The following is a 19,565-nucleotide window of genomic DNA, read 5'->3' on the forward strand; positions in this document are numbered from 1 at the left end:
AGGTACTTTATACATAAGTACTCTGTATCTATGCACATACATTAACTAGGGAGTTGGCGCTGTAGTCACAGAGACTAAGTCAAGTCCCAAGATACCATGCGCACTTGGCAAGCAAGCTGGAGACCTAGAACTGATGGTGAGTCAGCTTTCCTCCCCATCATCTGGTCTCTGATCCCTCCATAGTAGCACGCTTGTGCCAGGTATGAAATCTGTTTCTCATCCATTGGGTGGTTTTCATGCTTTAATTACTAATAGTATATAAGCATGTTTTTTTTTTTTAAATCTTAAGTACACAGTATTGTGAGTTAAAATGGACTTTTAAGAGCCAGTCTTGAGTAGAATGTATAAACTCCCAGCCAAAGGACATAAAACTAAATGTTGAGAGCACATTTATTTATTAACCTATATACGTACTTTGCTATAGGAGGTCAGAGGTCTTTTTAAATTTTTTTTCTTTTTTTGAGATTATAATTTCATCATTCTCACTTCCTTTTCATTCCTCCAAATCCTCCTGTTACACCTTCTTGTTCTCTTTCATTTTCATGGCCTCTTTTTTTGTGTTTTGTGTGTGTGTGTTTCTCTAAATACACAAGTGCAGTCTGCTCAGTCTGTATATATATTGTATATATTTTTAAAGAACTTGTTTTACTTTGTTTTTGTTTTTCGAGACAGGGTTTTTCTGTGTAGTCCTTGCTACCTTGGAACTAGCTCTGTAGACAATATGGCTTCAAACTCACAGAAATCTTCCTGCATCTGCCTCCTGAGTGCTGGGATTAAAGATGTGCACCACCACAGCCCCAGTTTGTTTTATTATTTTAAATTACACTGGGTGGGGTAGGTGCTTTGGGAAGCCAGAGGTGTCAAATCCCCTGAAGCTTTGGTTCTCAGCCTGTGAGTCACTACCCCTTTAACAAACTGCTGTCTCAAAAAAAAAAAAAAATCCCAAAAACAAAATAACCCCCCCAAATCTACATTATAATTCATAACAATAGCAAAATTACAGTTATGAAGTAGCAATGAAGATACTTTTATGATTAGGGTCACTACAACCTGAGGACCTGTACTAAAGGATCACAGTAGTAGGAGCTTAGTTAGAGGTGGTTGTGAGCATCCTCCTTGTGTGCTGGCAGCTTCTGGAAGAGGAGCAGTAAGTGATTTAAAGATCCCGAGATCTTTAAAATGCCTCCACCTTTTTAGTAATATTCATCTGTTATTCCTTCTTTTAGCTTGAGGCAAAAATACAGGTAACTGGATCCAAACAGATTTCATACCTGGCACAAGCGTGCTACTGTGGAGGGATCAGAGACCAGATGATGGGGAGAGAGCTGATGCATCTCTCCACCTATGCCATTGGTCTTTGTATTAGAATTACTTAGCATGTTATTGTCCTAAATTTTCTGTGCTTTACGTTGAAATACTCTTATTTTGTAGTCTTCTATCTCCCTTGAGAGTTAAACATTTGAAAATTCTTCCTCTACAAGTTAAATGGCATCTCCTGTGTACAAGCAGCTCAACCTGGTTTGGAGCTCAGCATCTTTCTCTTCCTTTGCAGGGCTGGGTTTATAGGATGTGCCACCATGCAGGACCGGTGGACCAGTGTTCCTACCCCTTTGCCTTTAATATATGCATTCTATTTCAGTGAAGGTATTAAATGGCTACAGGGTAAATGAAATATTTTCCTGCTGCCTTTATCACCTTCCTTCTAATTTAAGGTGCTGACTTAGTTTGTTTTCAAGCCCTCTTTCTCACACTTCTTAAATGTGTGCCTCAAGCATTTAGGAACGAATATAAAGTATAAATTGATGTTTTAGCTTAAACAACAATTTGATGAGTGAGTGAGTAAAGCTTCCTGGGAAATGATTTATTTAGTTGTTCTGACACGATGCTCTAAACATTAAATAGTGTCACTTAACATTACCAGTGTTTTTCCCTTTTACATCTTGGGTGGTGTATGAAATTGCTAACCCTGTCATTATGGTTGGCTTCAAGCATTGGGAGTTTCCAGAACTCATTTTCTCACAATTTCAGGGTGTGTTCATGTCCATGAGTGCTACTGCTATTGTTTGGAATTCTTGCTACTCTTAGATTTAAATTAAGTATAGCTTATATTTTTGCATTTTATGCTAAGGATAAGTGGCCTTTTGGTTTTGAACTGAAGAAACATTGTATGTCATTTGTTTATAGACACTAGGTGTTCTTAGAAAATTTGAAATGCTTCAAAACAGGAAACTTTTAAAGTTATTCTGCTGGGAAGTTACTCAACCAGTATAGACTGCATAAGTATTTCAAAATTTGAAAAATTGTTATTTGAGCTGTTTCTAATCCCTAAGCATTGAGGCCGAGGGAGGTTCAGCTGGCACTTAAAAGTCGGTTGTCAACAGTAGAGGTTAGCAACCCTAAGGAATCATCATTGAAGCCATGTGTAGAATTGCAGATAGGTATACTATGTACTAAATACTTAGTTTTTTTATTAAATATGTAAATTCATCCCTCTTTGCTCTAAGTGAATAATTTGCCCAGTATAACACACTTGATTAGACCTGTGATTGAGGTTCCATGCTTCATGCTTTTACACTGTCACCTTTTGCCCCATAAGCAAGGAAGGCAGTGGGAATTGTTCATGGATTTGTGTGGAGTGCATTTTTCTTCCTTTTGGTATCATCTGTTAGACATTGTGTTTTCTGTGTGACTAAAACTTTTGCATCAGGCCTAGGGTGATAATGTATAAAAAGTTCTGAAGTCAAAGGCTAGAATGTTGGTTTGTTTGTTTGTTTATTATTATAGCCCCATGTTGGAATGCCAAAACGTTGTTGGTTGTTTTTGCTCTCTTCTGGCTTTTTTGGGGGACCTTGCCACCAGCTCCCAAATAAATCACACACAGACACTTATTTTTACTTATAAGTTCTCGGCCTTAGCTTGGCTTGTTTCTAGCCAGTTTTCCTTAACCTAAATTATCCATCTACTGTTTGCCTCTGGACTTTTTCATTCTCTATTTTTGTAATCTTACTTTCATACTTACTCCCTTACTCTGTGGCTGGCTGGGTGTCTGGCCCCTAGCGTCCTCCTTGCCTTGTTCTCTTTTGCCTCTTCTCTCCAGATTTCTGCTCCTATTCTCTCTGCCTGCCAGCCCTGACTATCCTTGCCCTTGCCTTGCTATTGGCCATTGAGCTCTTTATTAGACCAGCAGGTGTTTAGACAGGCAAAGAATCACAGCTTCACAGAGTTAAACAAACTCAGCATAAACAAAAGCAACACATCTTTACATCATTAAACAAATGTTTCATAGCATGAACAAAGGAACACACCTTAAAATAATAATCTACAATACCAGAATGTGAACTTGCATGTTTTATAGAAAAGGCATCTAAGTGAGGGTCCCAAAGAGAAGAGACTGAAGAACTTGGATGGGAAGAACCTGCATGTTCTGCTGGTTTGGTAGAAGGTGGGAAACTCCTAGTGTGTCAGGAATTTTAAAGACAGGCAATAGTTTCCTAAGATCATTTCCATATGGAAACTGTTAGTGATTTCCAGTAACTGTCCCTTCTAGTCTACATTTCTCTGCTTGACTGTTGACATGGTCCTGCTGCCTGGAGCTCATCAGAATTTCTCCATATTGGCAGGCCTGTGTGCTAAGTGGCATCTTCTCTTCATAATGCCCTTCCTTTTGTATTTGTGTGTGTGTTTGTATTGTTTCTACTACTTCAACATGGTTTGCTTTCGTCTTGCTTTTCAGCTCTCTCTTTGTATTCCTAGATACCGTCTTCTATAGAAACCACCCGATTCTTGAAACAGAATCACAGCATGGTAGTCCCTGGATCGATCGATCGATTGGTCCTTCCTTCCTTCCTTCCTTCCTTCCTTCCTTCCTTCCTTCCTTCCTTCCTTCCTTCCTTCCTTTTTCTTTCTTTCTGCTCCTTTTTGTTTCTAGCTATATTTTAAGTTTGACCAGAGTAGAAACATCTTTTAGGTTTCCTTCCATCTGTCTTCTTTTTGTCTCTCTCTTCAGGCTGTTCATCTCTACAGTGTAAACTTGGATAAGTTTTTTTTTTTTTTTTTAAATGGTGTTGGATAGCAGTTGATGTGCTCTTCCCTGGAGAAGACAGCTTCTCCCCTCTCAGCATTCCTTATTGCCTATAATAGTTCTTACTGTAGGGCTGAGGCCTCATGGTGTTCTCCACTCCTTTCACTCTTGTGTGTCTATTGTGTCCTTGGTTCATGTTGGTAAGACTTTGAGGATAGCTTCTGATATTTCCTAGAAGATGATCTCACAGCAAACTCTCTGATTTGCTGGCTCTTAAAGTCTTTCTGTCCCCTCTTCCACAAGTTAGGTGGAAGTTAGGTGTAGCAGGAGGCCACTTGTTTGCTCCCAGTGCTGTCCAGACCATGAAATAATCACACAGAAATTATATTATTGGCAATACTGTTTGGCTTACTTAATAGCTTAAGCGTATTTTTTACTTATGATGTGGGATTTCCCTCTGTATGCTGTGATTACCATTGATGAATAAAGGAACTGCTTTGGGCTTATAGCAGAGCTATAGGGGAACAGAGCTGGGGCGGGGAAACTAAGCTCAATGCTGGGAAGAAGGAAGTGGAGTAAGGGAGAAGCCATGGAGCCATCATTGGAGGCAGATGTGCTGAAACTTTGCTGGTAGGCCTCACCTTGTAGTGATGCACATATTAATGGAGATGGATTGAATTAAGATGCAAGACAGCCAATTAGCTAGAGCTAAGGGCTAAGCAATGATTTAAATAATACAGCTTTTGTGTTATTATTCCGCGGGTAAGCTGCCAAGAACTAATTAGTATCCTCCTTACAACTCCCTTATATCTTAAATTAACCCATTTCTATTAATCTGTGTATCGCCATGTGGCTGTGGCTTACTGGGTAAAGTTCTATCCAGCACCTGTCTCTGGCGAGGCTACATGGTTTCTCTCTAACTCCGCCTTCTGTTTTCAGCATTCAGTTTCGTTTTCCTCACCTAGCTCTATTCTGCCCTGCTATAGACCCATAGCAGTTTCTTTATTAATCAATGGTAATCCCAGCATACAGAGGGGAATCCCACATCACCTCCCCTTTCTGTCTAAATGGAAAGGAAGGTTTTAATTTTAACATAGTGAAATTACATATAACAAAACAGGTATCATTAAAGAATTACAGTTACAATATTTGTATCTACTTCATCTTTATCATAATTAAAGAAAACTATGACTATCTGTTCTTCAACTTTATCAAAGACTCCCGAAGGATAATATATATTACCTAAGTTTACAGAAAGTGCATTGTAAGCAACTTCCAAAACTCTAGAATTGGCAGAGACATCTTGCTGCCTGGACATCACCCAAAGTTCATCTGCAACGGTTCAGCCATTCATCTTCAGCCTACAGGCCCATCGTATCCAGCAGACTTTTCTGTGAAGAAGGAAATTTCAATGACAGTTCTGCCTATATTGGCAATTTGTCAGTCACTTTCTTCTGTGTCCTGTGGAATGTCTTGTAGACTCTTTCATGAAGCAGGAACCATGAAGGACTGTCTTACCTTCTTTAGGCAACTTCAGCAGTCATTTTTCTGTGGGTCCTGATGTCCAGTTTATACAGCATAACATCAAGCAGTCTAGGAAAGAGCGGTTTCTTGTCCAAATGGCTAGCAAATTCTGAGGAGCCTCTTCGATGCCCATCATCCTCTTGAAGTAATTGGTGCTGCCAGAAGCAAATGTGTCTTATTGTCACGAAAAGTCCTAAGTTATTAAAACATTTTAAATGCTATATTCTGAAAGTCTCTGAAAGATTTGAAGAATAACTGAAATATATCTCTATACATCTAGAAAACCTAACTAACATGACTATTATAAATGATTATCTCTTAACCTATATTTCTTAATTATGTGTACATTTTTTAAATGAATTAAAATGTAATACCTTAATCAAGAACAGAAATATACATATAATAAAATTGACCTTAAATTTGTATCAATAAACCAAAATCCACACCAATGCAAATCTCTATAGCATATCCCCTTTAAATGTAAACAAACATTTATAAACACTATTTGGGAATTTAGACATAGTTTTCTCCAAACTGCTTCCCGTTTTTAGTTGGGTGAAGTAATTTTTGGGGATGTTCATGGCAACTTTTCGTGGGGGCGGGTCTTGGTCCATCAAACCACATTAGTCTGGAATTAATCCACAGGTTCTCATCTTCTTTGAAAACAAAAGATACCTCTAAAATATATATGTTGGTTTAGCTTAGCAGCCCATACCATGAAATGTCTCTCTGTACTTAGTTCCTTCACAGTCAAAAAATTCAAAGAAAACATAATAATATACATATTACTCTATTACTTTTTCTACAAGTTTAATATTTACTATCTTTACTCCTTTAATCTATGACTGTCTATACTCTTTTTATATTACATTTACTGTCTCTTTACTCCTTTTCTTTTCTGCCCAAACCTACACATATTTTTTAAACACGCTGTGTCTTGTTTAAGGATCTTTTATGTCTGAATCTGTCCGATTGTGTATCTGAAATCCTTTAGTATCTAGGAACACTTTTTAAGATGTTAAGCAGCCTAGAACTAAGGCTGCTTTGCCTTTTGGCTCTGCCCAGTTCAGCGTGGTAGAGGCATATTTACAGCCTCTACAAGCAGTGCACACCACCCAAGGTCCAGGTACACAGGGGGCCTATATCGTGCCAGTAAGCCGTTTGTAACACGCTGCTCACAAATCCTCCTAAAAAAGCCAGAGTTCATGCTGACATGGCCCAGGAAGCCACCATTTCAAAACGTGTGTGTGTGTGTGTGTGTTTTCTGATACCACTAAATCAGGAAGACCTCTCTTAAAGGAATTATGCTTTTGCTTGCTTCTAGCAAACAGAGCCCACCCAAGAAAATACTGCTACCAAAAAGCCATGCTTAACTCTGTTCTATAATTCCTTTTTAAGTTTTCTCAGCTCAGAGGTTAAGAGCACTGGCTGCTCTTCCAGAGGTCCTGAGTTCAATTCCCAGCAACCACATGGTGACTCACAACCATCTGTACTGAGATCTGGCGCCCTCCTCTGGTGTGCGGGCATACGTTGAGGCAGAATGTTGTATACATAATAAATAAATAAATCTTTTAAAAAAATAAGCTTTCTCAGGTTTTACATGGATATAGTTGACCATGTTGACATGCCAGTCTCTAGCAGGAGGCCACTTGTTTGTTCCCAGTGCTGTCCAGACCACGAAATAATCACACAGAAACTATATTGTTTGCAATACTGTTTGGCTTACTTAATAGCTTAAGTATATTTTTGGCTTACTCTTATATCTTAAATTGGCCCGTTTCTATTAATCTGTATTGCCATGTGGCTATGACCTACCAGATAAAGTTCTGTCTGGCGTCTGTCTCTGGCAGAGCTACATGGCTTCTCTCTAACTCCACCTTCTTTTTCCCTGCATTCAGTTTAGTTCTCCCCGCCTGGCTCTGTTCTGCCCTGCTATAGGTCCAAAGCAGTTTCTTTATTAATCAGTGGTAATCCCAGCATCCAGAGGGGAAATCCACATCACTTAGGTGTTGTAGTTGTGTTGTGTATGTGTCCACTGGGACTGGGCTCCATCGCTCTGCATTTTGATTGGTTGGTGTTTTCTGAAATGGTCACCATTTGTTGCAAAAGAAAGTTTCCTTGTTGCAGGATGAAGACCAAACCTCTCTGTAGGTATAAGGACAAATTGGTTAGCCAAAACCAGATGGTTGGCTCTGGAAACATACATACAAGCTACATTATACAGATTGAACAGGTTGTATTTGTGTATTTAGGAATATGTATGTATAGACATATACATTGTATGCAGCAACAATAATGGAAAAAGAGGCCATCAATCTGAAAGAGGTATGTGAGAGGGAAGGGACATGTGTAATTATAATCTCACAATAAAATAAATAATTAAAAATAGACTACCTCTTAGATTGATCGTATTAAGGACAAGATACTTAGTTGCATGGCCTCCTGGTAGAAAGCACCCCGTAAATGTTAGCCTCATTTTTGTGCATTATACTGTTGTATCCAATGTGTGTGACATGTGATCTGACTTTGTATGAAAAGTTGTTTATTCCTTTATAAAAGCAGAATGTTGTTTATGAAAAGGCTAACACTAGGAGTATTTGTGAATTGCTGACATACTTTGCAAAGCTCCAAAAATAGCAGTCATCTTAATAATCATGATTAAGGTAGTTATTTCTACTCCTAAATTTTCGCTCGGTTTGTATAAACTTAAACAGGAATGAGGACAGATTTTTCTACTTTGGAAATTAATAGTTTTTATGTTTTCTTACTGTATGTACTACTTTGTGGTACATGAATTCTTTGAAGATGTTTTTGCTCTTTTTTTTTTTTTTTTCCCAGAGCTGATGATAGAACCCAGGGTCTTGTGCTTGCTCGGCAAGCACTCTACCACTGAGATAAATCCCCAGCCCTTGTTCTGCCTCTTTTAAGAAGTTTGTGTTTTTTAATTGTGTTTTTGTGTTTTTATTTGTTGTACACACGTGTGGTGGGTGTGGTGTGTATGTGAGTGCATGCGACTGTGGCAGCTGGAGGAGGAGGTGTGGGATCTGTTACAGTTAGAAGTGATTGTGAGCTGTTCATGGGTGCTAGGAACCAGCAAGAGCTATATGCGCCCTTAACTGCTGAGCCAGCTCTTTAGCCACTCACTTTCCCTACTTTTGATTGAGAAGCTAACTGTAGAGTTCTGAATTGACTGTTTTCTCTTAGCATGTTGAGGACCTCACTTTCTTGTTGGTGCTGTTGAGAAGTCTTCAGGGTTGTGTTTTTATTGTTGTTCCTATATAAGCAATTTGCCTCTCACTCGATTTTAAAAATTCTTTTTTTTTTTTTTTTTTTTTTTTTTGGTTTTTCAATACAGGGTTTCTCTATGGCTTTGGAGCCTGTCCTGGAACTAGCTCTGTAGACCAGGCTGGTCTCGAACTCACAGAGATCTGCCTGCCTCTGCCTCCGTAGTGCTGGGATTAAGGGTGTGCGCCACCACCGCCTGGCCTGGTTTATTTGTGATACGGGAGAAATGTGTTTTGTTTGTTTATCTTGCTCGAGAGTGGTGATTTCTGAATAGGAAGAGGCACATCTCCTTTATTCTGGAAACTCTCCAGTCCTTATTTTTTAAAGATCGCCTTTCTTTCTTCATCTCTCCTTTGACCTGCTCTTAGGACTTTAGGGTGTACTGTTGTCCACTTCTTACATGCTGTTCAGTTCCTGTGTGATGCTTTACTGTTTAGTTACTCTGTGCATTCTCTCTTCAGCAGAGTTGATGTAATGCTTCTGTAAAGAATGTACTTTTGTTTAAAAGTCTTGCTGCTTTTAATGATTTTCTTTGCTTTGGGGGGGCGGTCTGTTGGTTTCAGTCCTTTCTGTTCTGGAGGCTCTATCTGGTAGTTTCTGTTCTGGAGGCTCTATCTGGTAGTTTCTGTTCTGGAGGCTCTTTCTGGTAGTTTCTGTTCTGGAGGCTCTATCTGGTAGTTTTTCATGAGAAGTCATCCTAGTCATTGTTGCTTCTTTAACTTGCAGTACGTTGGTGTCAGTGGGGGCTTTGTCTGATTGTCTTTTACCTGTTTTATTCAGATTTTGTTAACACTGTCTGTCTTGTGTTGAAGGATTGTGACTGGTGTAAATTTTATATTTATTTTTAAGACAAGAGTCTCACTATGTAGTCTTGACTGTCCTGGAGCACAAAGTCATGGAGATATGCCTGGCCCATGTAAACATATTTTAATGTGGACTTCTTATGTTGAGGGTCTAGGGCCATAGTGGTAATATAAATTCTGATTCTGTGTCTGTGTGGTATTATTGTACCTGGAACAAAGGTTGCAGGGGTAGATACTGTCTTCTAACCTCAACCTTAAGCCCAGGCCAACACAGATAAGGCTAAGACATATTTTCCCCCAGAACATCTTCCCATGTTGGACCACACTTTGACCTCTCTGGCTCTGTTTCAAATGGAGATGGGTGGGGATGGGGTTGGAAAAAGAGAATGATTGCTGAGTTCTGTTCTTACCTCTTAGTGGCCCTCCCTGTTTTTTCTCTTCTACTGGGATTAGAATTCAAGCTCTTGTTCTAATTGTCTCATGAAGCGCAGCGAGTTCTTAGATTATCTTGTCAACTCTGTTGCTGGAATGGTCGTCAAATTGTGTTAATTAAATGACCACATCTTACTGTCATCTTGTAGCCTTACGTGTAATATTTGATCACCATTTTCCAGTACTTTTACTGCTCATCTGGTTTGTAATAATCTCACCCTATGAATGATTGCTTTGTTTAGTCATTCACTCTTTCTTTCAATTTTTATTTAAGTAGATAAGTGAGGTGAAATATACTATATGTACATGAATGCAATGATGAAGGATAGTGACTATTTTTTAAAAAAGATTTATTTATTATATTCAGGGTTCTAGCTGTGTATGCCTGCATGCCAGAAGAGGGCACCAGATTCATTGTAGATGGTTATGAGTTGCTGGAATTAACTCAGGACCTCTGGAAGAGCAGCCATTGCTCTTAACCATCTCTCTAGTCTGGATAATGGATTTTTTTTAATTTTCTTTTTAAAAATGTATGTCTTTAACATCAAGAAACTTAAAATTATCATTCAGGAATGATAATATAAACTGTGAAAATGCCACTTTGTGGGAGATACTGGGCAGGAAACTATAACCCAGATCTTCATTAGAACCCTTTTTTTTTTTTTTTTTTTTTTTTAAAGAAAGGCAGACTGCCACATGCATTGCCTCATTTGGGTGTGTGTCTGGAGTCTTGGTTCTCATACAGATCTGAGAGCTTGTTTGGAGGCTCTAGCAGGGGAGCACAGGTACTCCTATACCGTTGGCAGCAGACTGATCCTCCTCTGTTCGGGGAAGGTCGTCCTCTTCGACTGAGTGTGCATCTTCAGGAGGGACACACATGGAACAATGAGGGAGGAAGGGGGCATCCGCCTAGCCAGCTAGATCAGCCCAATCAGTCCTGGCGATCAGTAAGGTGACAAATGTCGCAGCCAGATTGCCCTCACATCCCCAAACCCATTCTTTTGAAATTTCTAATATTAAAGCTTTTTGTGAACTGTAAATAGCAGAGATAATCACTTAGTACTGTACCAGAAATAGTTTTAAGAGGCAACTGCATTTTTTTTTACTAAACTTTGTCATAAACAGTTCACTATTATTTGTACTCAGTATTTTTTATGACTAATTATAAAACCAAAGTATTAGAAGTGGAACTAACCTCATTTTCTTAGGTTAATAGAGAGTAAAGTCACATGGTAGGGTAGGCTTGTTGGTGCATGTGCACTTGCTGCTCACACCTTTGTTGTAATAATAGGAGCGGCGGGGCTGTGTCCTCAGCACCCCAGCCGCCTGCTAGCTTATGCCCCGAAATAACAACACACAGACTGTATTCATTTAAGCACTGCTTGGCCCATTTCTATCTAGCCTCTTCTAGGCTAACTTTTGCACCTAGACTAGCCCATTTCTAAAAATGTGTGTAAGCACCCCAAGGTGCGCTTACTGGGAAGATTCTAGCCTACGTCCATCCTAGGTCGGAGGAGCTTCATCGCGTGTGCCCAGGAGAGTGAAGCATGGCCTCTGCTCCAGAGAGCAGAGCTGTCGAGTCTGAGCTCACTTCCTCTTCCTCCCAGCATCCTGTTCTGTTTACTCCTTCCACCTATGTTTTAACCTATCAGGGCCAAGGAGTTTCTTTATTGCTTAACCAATGAAATCAACAGATTGATATATGACACTCCCACATCACACCTTTGAATGTACATGAGTAACAGAAAGTTTGGCTTTGAATGTTACTTAAATTAAATGTTAAAGGAGGAAGAACTAGCTGTCTGTCATAACTTAAATATCAAAATATCAAATATCTAAGAATGTCGTCTTTAGAATTTGATTTCTCCTACTGAGCCTGTCACTGCTGTTGTCACATTCCAGTTTTTAATGATTATTAGTGTGTGCGCATGTGCCACAGAGTGTAAAGTTTGGAGGACAATTCTGAGGAGTTTGTTTCTCTTCTTCTACCTTTACATGGGATTCTGGGATTGAACTTACTTACTAAGCTTGTGTGGCAATTGCCTTTCCATCTAACCAGCTTCACTTTTTTAATTTCTTACTTTTAATGATCCATTTGAATATTTAAAATGTAGAGTTTCTTTTTTCTGAAGTGAATGCAATATTTTTTAAATTACAGGATATTATTTTACATAAATTCCATTAAAAACTGGAACCAGTTTGCTCAACTCCAGTTGTGCTAACAGCATTTGAGTTAAACTGGGAATCACAGGACTTTCAGACTTCCATGACAGTAATGCAAATGCTGCCGCCACAGAACAGTCATGGTTATGTGGAAATTGTGCTATAAAAAGGGATTCACAGATGCACAACATTTTAGCCAGGCAGTGAATAGCATGTCTATATTATTAAAACGTGAGTAAGGGAATATGCTGACAGTTAATATTAACAGTATGCCTGGGGCAGTGGTGGCGCATGCCTTTAATCCCAGCACCCAGGAAGCAGAGGTGGATCTCTATGAGTTCCAGGCCTGTCTGGTCTATGGAGATGAGTGCCAGGACAGCCAGGGTTACACAGAGAAACCTGTCTGAAACAAGAAAAGAAAATTTAAAAACCAATAGTATAAACTAAAAGTCTTCTGTATGAACTTCACACTCGAATAAACTGTATAAACTCTACAGTTAGAATAGAGATGGAGACTCTCGAAGCCTTGTTAGATTGGAGTTTGGAGGCTTGTCTACTCAAAATGTTAAGGCTTGATTTGGAGTTGGTGATTGAAGAAGTAACTCCACAGTGGGTATCTGGCAAACCCAGCAATGACATCTGACCACAGCAGTAAGTCTCTGCTAGTCATATCCCTAATAAGAGTATTACAGTATAGCACTCAACCCAGAGAAGGAAGGGTGAATGTGTAGTTTCAGGTGCTAAAGGAAATAACCTTAGTTATATGCAAAGACAGTACAGTTACTTGTACCTTTTAGAGTTATCAGTGATATTTTGTTGTCCAAATAGTTCTAGAGAAACTGCAACAATTAATTTCATATCACTCCTAGTTTCCTTGTTATAGGAAATTGAGTAACAGAGAGAGGTGAGTGAGTGGCCACGCTGCCGGATGGTTCTGGGAACTGAGTCCAGGCCCCCTCCAATTCCCTAAGCTTTTCTTGCCATCCAGCAGGGTGTGCTCCTGGCTGCCTGCTTTCTTTACCCCATTCCACCCTGCCCCCGAAGCCCCTGCCTTTTCGCCTGCGGGGTCCTTGGATCTCCTAGCACAGCCTGCTTCAGGGTGCAGGGGATCTGAGAGCCTGCTCCAGTGCTGAGGGGACCTAAGAGAGGGCAGACCACGAAAAACTCCCAAATACACAGTCAGCCACAGCAAAGATTGGACCAAGACACCAAGACTCTGTTGGCCTCATTTGAAGGAAGAGATGGGCAGGTGCCAATGCAAGAATTCCTCCAACATCCTGAAAAGCAACATAACACCAGAATCCAGCAAACATAGCAAGAATACTTGAACATCCTAACCCAGAAGAAGTAGAAGATTTCGACTTGAAACGTAACCTTATGAAAATGATGGAGACCCTTAAACGGGAAGTGGAAAACTCCCTTAAAGAAATGGAAGAGAGGAAAACAAAAAGTTAGAAGAATTAATAAATCCCTCAATGATACCCAAGAAAACCAAGAAAAAGCAATCAAACAGGTAAAGGAAACAGTTCAAGACTTGAAGACCGAAATGGAGGTAATGAAGAAAACACAAACCGAGGGATGGCTGGATATGGAAAATCTGGATAAACGAGCAGGAACTACAGAGACAAGTATAACCAACAGAATACAAGAGATAGAAGAAAGAATCTCAAGTGCTGAGGATACAATAGAGGAAATAGACTCATTGATAAAAGAAAACAGCAAATCCAACAAATTCTTAACACAAAACATCCAGGAAATCTGGGACACCATAAAAAGACTAAACCTAAGAATAATAGGGTAGAAGAAGGAGAAGAATTCCAGCTCAAAGGCCCAGAAAATATATTCAACAAAATTATAGAAGGAAATTGAGTAACAAAAATAGTGTTTTGTAAGACGGCTAATATGTCTGTACTGTTCATAGCATAGATCATCTTAGGAAAGAATGTGCAGCTGTGCCCACCCTGAGACCAGTTAATAGCCAATTTCCCCATCACCTTTAATCCTTTGTTTATTAAAGGAAAAAGACAAAAAACTTGGAAGTATTGGAAGTACCCTTGAAAAGATGGGCAGTTGGGAGGCTAAATGGTTGATTTCTGCAGTTTGATGATCTAGTTTGTGAACTAAAGCAAGGATCTAAATCTTCACATTTAAAGGTTTTCTGCTTGGGAGCTCATTGCTGGTTGGAAAGAACCCAGAAGACAGCCAGAATAAATATCTTCAGAACTAGAAGGGAGTAAGTTGAAATTAGTGAAGTTAACTAAGAAAATAGTTATTGTGATATTTGTAGTCATGAGTGTGCCACTTTATATCCCCAGTAAAATGAAACAAGCTAATATATATTTGTCTCATTTAATTTGAGATGTATACCAAAAGAATAAATCATGTTTCTTTTAGTTTCCCACATAATAGATTTTAATGTAACTTGGTTTTATGAAATATTTTAATAATAAAATTTGGCAAAGTCAAGCATGGGACATGAGGCAGGAGGATTACCATAGGTTTGAGGCTAACCTAGGTTCTATAGTAAATTGTAGACCAGTCTGGATTATGAAAACAATCTGTTTCAGAACACACACACACACAGAGATTGAAAGCAAGCAAAGAAAACCTGATTCAAATGTATTAACATTTATTCCTAGTTTGTATTACCTTTATTTAGTAAATAGTAGTAAAATTTATGTAACTAACCTGTAAAATAGGTTAAAGATTCAATTAAGTCAATTTTTTCTAAACACTAGGGGGACCTCTAGACTTAAACATTCTTGTCTCCACACACAAGAGAGGAAATCATCTGAAAACATTGTTACAAAATGAGCACTGGCAGATCAGAGTCCAGCTCAGGCTTTGTAGTAAAGTTTTAGACCAATCTGGTTTGCAGAGTACGATTCTGATTCAAAACACTCACACACTCTCTGCCTTTCTCCTTCCCTTCCTCTCTCTCTCTCACCCTCCCTTCCCCACTCTCTGAGAGTAAAATTGAAAGTAGGCCAAGAAAACCTGATTCAAATGTCTTTAATGAATTGTAAAAATATTTATTTGTTAGGATTGAATCTCACTGTGTAGCCCGGGCTGACCAAGAACTTGTATAGCTCAGGCTGGTCTTGGGTTGTGATCTCTTACTTTGGCCACACAGGGTTGGGGTTTCAGATGTATATCTTCATGCCCAGCACAAGCTGATCTCTAGTATAGCAGGGCAAATGTCAGCCTCACCTTCACAGGATAACGTAAGGATAATGGAGCCTGTGCAGCGAGATAGTGTGAGGAATTTCTGTGCTCTTGATTTTCATATTGATTTTGTAAATGGTTTCTAAACCCTATTAATTGAAATATATCTTAAAAATTGTTGTATGGTGTTACGTCCCTAGAAGGTACTAAGGCTAATCTGAAGAAATGAGGGTAATAAGTGCTTGTTAAAAGCTGCTGTTATTAGTTATGATTTTGAAGCATTTGAAACCCCGGGGGCATGTTTGGTCCATCTGAGAAACAGATTCTCATTCCTTGCATGGTAGGATTCCTTATGGTGCTCACCAGGTACACTTTGATTGCCAGCGGTATATTTAAAGAGTTTGCCTTTTTTTTCTTTGTTTGGAAACTGTTAGATTTAAACTTTATGATCCTCATTGCATTGTTGTAGGAGCATATTTGTCGTCTGTAAATCATATTAGTTCAGTTCTCTCCACCACAGCTCTGCAAAGTGGACACTTACTGTTTCCCGTTTTATACATGAGGAAACTACAGACAAGCTGATTTGTTGCGTTCAGATGTAGACTGTAAGCTCATGGTTTGCTGGGAGGTGGAGGGAAGTCTGTCCCGGAGTTGAACCTAGGTCCTTACCCAGGCACATTCTACTGTGAGATGTATTTCTGCTGCCTGCCCACCTCCCCTCTCCCTCCAGTCGGTTGCCTGCTCTGCCCTTGGACTTGTGGTCATCCTGCTCAGACCCGGCCTAGCTGAGAGTGCAGGCTATGTCATCAGGTCCAGCAGAGCCTGCACTTGTTACAGAAAGGAAACAGAATTGGTGGATTATCATGGACATTTCAGTTTGTATGGTAAATAATGTAGAATACCTAATGTAGAGTTTCTTTTACGAAGTAAGATATTTAAGTTTAGGAAGGAACTTAAGTCTGTTTACCCCTGTCAATATATGGAAAAGAAGAATTTATGGTGTATTGCTTGGGAAAGACACTGAAATCTCAAGTGAACATTCCGATTTTAGTAAAGTGGAAATAAATAGCAATGTTAACGTAAAGTTACTTGGCTAGAGTTTTACATACATGTCTTGAGTCATGTTCCTCCTTCTTCGCTTGCCTGCTGGTGTCCCAGAGGCTGTCCTTTGTGTTCTGTAGGACTAGCGATGGCATTGTTGTCCCACTGCAAGTGCAGAGTTCTCTTTTCACCCATGTTTTCAGTGGGATAGCGGATGGAGGACACTCAACAAACCTTAAAGCACTATACAAATGAACATACCATGTGTTGTGGTTTTGTGGCACGTCCTTTAATATTCTATTTGTGGTATCTTGGTAGAGCAACAATGGCAAGCTTCTTCAGTACTGTTAATCTAGAGGTGACATCTGAACCTTTAAAACATCACAGAGTTGGGGGATGTATTACTTTGCCACATGTTTTAGATACTTGCTTAGTTAACCTAAAAGTCCTGTGCAGTTTATCTTTCTCCTCTCTTAGTGAGTGAAGTAGCACTTTTATTGCACTGCATTGGTAGTGGCTGTTGGCATACTTCCTATTTCTGATCTTTCGAACACAGTGGCTTAGTGAAAAAAAATTAAGCAGACTGACAGATTGTCCCCAGCGTGGCAGTGGCATGGCTGCTTTCATGAACTTAGAGGAAGACACACATTTTGATTTCTTCTTCCTTGTTTCTAACAGGAATAATGTATTTGTGGCCTTGGACATGAAGTAATTGGACCTGTTGCTGTTGATATAGGATCAGGGACTGATGAGGGAAGCATGGACCTAATGAACGGGCAGGCAAGCAGTATTAATATCGCAGCTACTGTTTCTGAGGTAAGACATGTAGTGGCTTCATTATAAAGTTTCTTATCTGGCTTTCTAAAGTTCTAAGTATTAAGGTTGATTACATTTTAAAATCAATGTGAGCCAAGGCCTAGCCAGCTTCTGCAGCTTGTCTTTCCAATTACTCTTTCTTAGTCATCATATAGAATAATAGATTTTATTGTTATTATCGTTGGACCTTGCTCGTGTTTGTCCCTTCCCTCCTCTCCTGCTAGCTAGACTCCTTTCCCTTTACAAATAGTCTGCCTTGATCACACACACACACACACACACACACACACACACACACTTTGGTTCTTTATGTGAGAAAGCTTGTCTTTCTCCCCTCCCATTACTTTCTCTTATTTTTTTTCCTCCCTTCTCTTTCTAGATATCTTGCTCTCATTTAAGAGTGCCCATTCTATTTTCCTTTTGTATATAGATACATATATATTTATATTTGGATATAGATTCCTCATGATCAGGGAAAAACATAGCATTTGTTCTTCTGAGGACTATCATCCCCCCCCCCCCCCGTGTGTGTGTGTGTGTGTGTGTGTGTGTGTGTGTGTGGTTTTTGCACAGAATGTACAGGTTCATATGCCTGAGCATGCACATGCAGAGGCTGGAACACAACCTTGGGTATCTTTTCCTACCACCCTTTGCCTTACTGCCATGAGACAATGCTGGAATTGCAGGTGTCTGTCCCTGCCTGGCTTTTTACATGGTTGCCTGGCTGTCTACTCAGGGCCTCTTGATTGGATAGCAAGCTCTCTTCCCTACTGAGCCATTTCTAAGGTTTTTTTTTTTGTTTGTTGGTTGGTTTGTTTATTTGATTTGAAACAGGGTCTCATTGTGTAGACTAGACTGGCCTGACCTCATACTCATTTTGTAGATCAGGCTGGCCGCGAACTCAAAGATCTGCCTGTTTCTACCTCCCAAGTGCTGAGTTTAAAGGACATGAGCCTCCATGCCCAATTTCAGAAACAAACAAACGGCTAAGTCTTGTCATTAGCATGTTAATTGCATCATACAAGTACTTTAGGTACTTAAGGTAGTTTAAAATAATAATGATTGCCTAAAACTCTTGGGATTAGTATTGAAACTGTTTTTGGGATAGTCTTCTATTATGTGGACCTGTTGGTGATCAGATGAGTATAGGACAAGCTTGCCTTGCAGATGTAGCTTAGAGTTGAAGCAGACGTTAAGACTGAACTAGGAAGTCAGTTCTTTCATATGTTGCGCCTTTATTTTTTCTCACAATTTTTTTTGCTTTGTTTACAAATCTTGAGTATGTTTCTTAATAATTTTAGCATTTCCTACTTTTTTGTGTTTTCTTACTATGGTAGAAGAGAATACTGTTTAATTCTTTAATCCCCTGGCCCAAGAGAACTATAACAATAGCTTCCTGTTTAAAAATACATTTTTTTTTTTGCTCTTGTTGTTTTGTTTCCATGAGTTGCTTTGGGCACCACATCCTTTTGTCACAAACAGAGTCAGTCTGCCAACAAGCCTATAAACTTATGTGATGTAATCATGGAGTCATATGCCTTTTCTTGCATACGTTCTTCGTCAGAAGCAAGTCATAGATCTTGCCCACACTGAAGGGGTGAAAATTACTCAAGAATGTTTTTATTTTAAAATGCCAGATCTTATGAAGCCCAGGCTCACTATAAGCCCAGGATATAGCCGAGACTCTTCTTGCCTCTCTTTCCCATATGCTAGGATTACAGCTATGCACTGCTATGCCTGCCTCACTTCCCTGCTTTTTCTGGCCCATTTAACAGAAATTTAATAGAAATTAATACTTTTTTCTTTTATGGGCTGTTGTTGTTGTTGTTGTTGTGTGTGTGTGTGTGTGTTTCACATGAGTGTAGAAGAGGGTGTCAGGGTGTCTGGAGCTGGAGTTAGGGGTGGTACGAGCCATCTACCATGGGTGCTGGAGCTGCAATCCTGTCGGCTGGAAGGTCAGGAAGCACTTCTGAACAGCTGAACTATCTCTCCTGCCCTTAATTAATATTGTTTAAAATAGAGCGTTTAAACTTTCCATAAATGACTGGTGGTTCTTTATTGCCTACTGACTAACTTTAGATGCTCCCATAGGCAACCTTTAATCCAGGCTTTGGTATATTGTGGACCTGTTTGTTCTTATGTGTAGGCCAGAGGCAATGTTGCCTGCTGTCCTCCGCCATTCTCTGTTTGTGTTTTCAGACAGCGTCTGCCCTAGCTTGCTTTCTGTTGGTATACCATCAAACCTCTTAACTAAAACTAACTTGGTCTAGAAAGGGTTTGTTTGGTTTACATGTAGCACTCCCATCATTGGGGGA

General features: G+C 39.6%; 1 protein-coding gene across 4 annotated transcripts in view; it reads left to right on the forward strand.

Annotated features, from left to right (window-relative positions):
* The window catches only part of Ralgps2 (Ral GEF with PH domain and SH3 binding motif 2), a 137,539-nt gene that overhangs the window by 17,257 nt on the left and 100,717 nt on the right, over positions 1-19,565 (forward strand). For 3 of the 4 annotated variants that reach the window (XM_050135125.1, XM_050135127.1, XM_050135126.1), the window contains exon 2: positions 17,113-17,250. The exons of the other annotated variant lie outside the window; for it this stretch is intronic. In XM_050135125.1, the coding sequence (XP_049991082.1) occupies positions 17,194-17,250 (57 nt within the window). In that variant the 5' untranslated portion in view covers positions 17,113-17,193. The remainder of the gene's footprint in view (positions 1-17,112; positions 17,251-19,565) is intronic. 4 annotated transcript variants of the gene reach the window in all.

This window comes from Alexandromys fortis, unplaced genomic scaffold (genome assembly GCF_014885135.2).
Source record: "Alexandromys fortis isolate MF-2015 unplaced genomic scaffold, M_Fortis_MF-2015_v1.1 scaffold_21, whole genome shotgun sequence".
Taxonomy (NCBI): domain Eukaryota; kingdom Metazoa; phylum Chordata; class Mammalia; order Rodentia; family Cricetidae; genus Alexandromys; species Alexandromys fortis.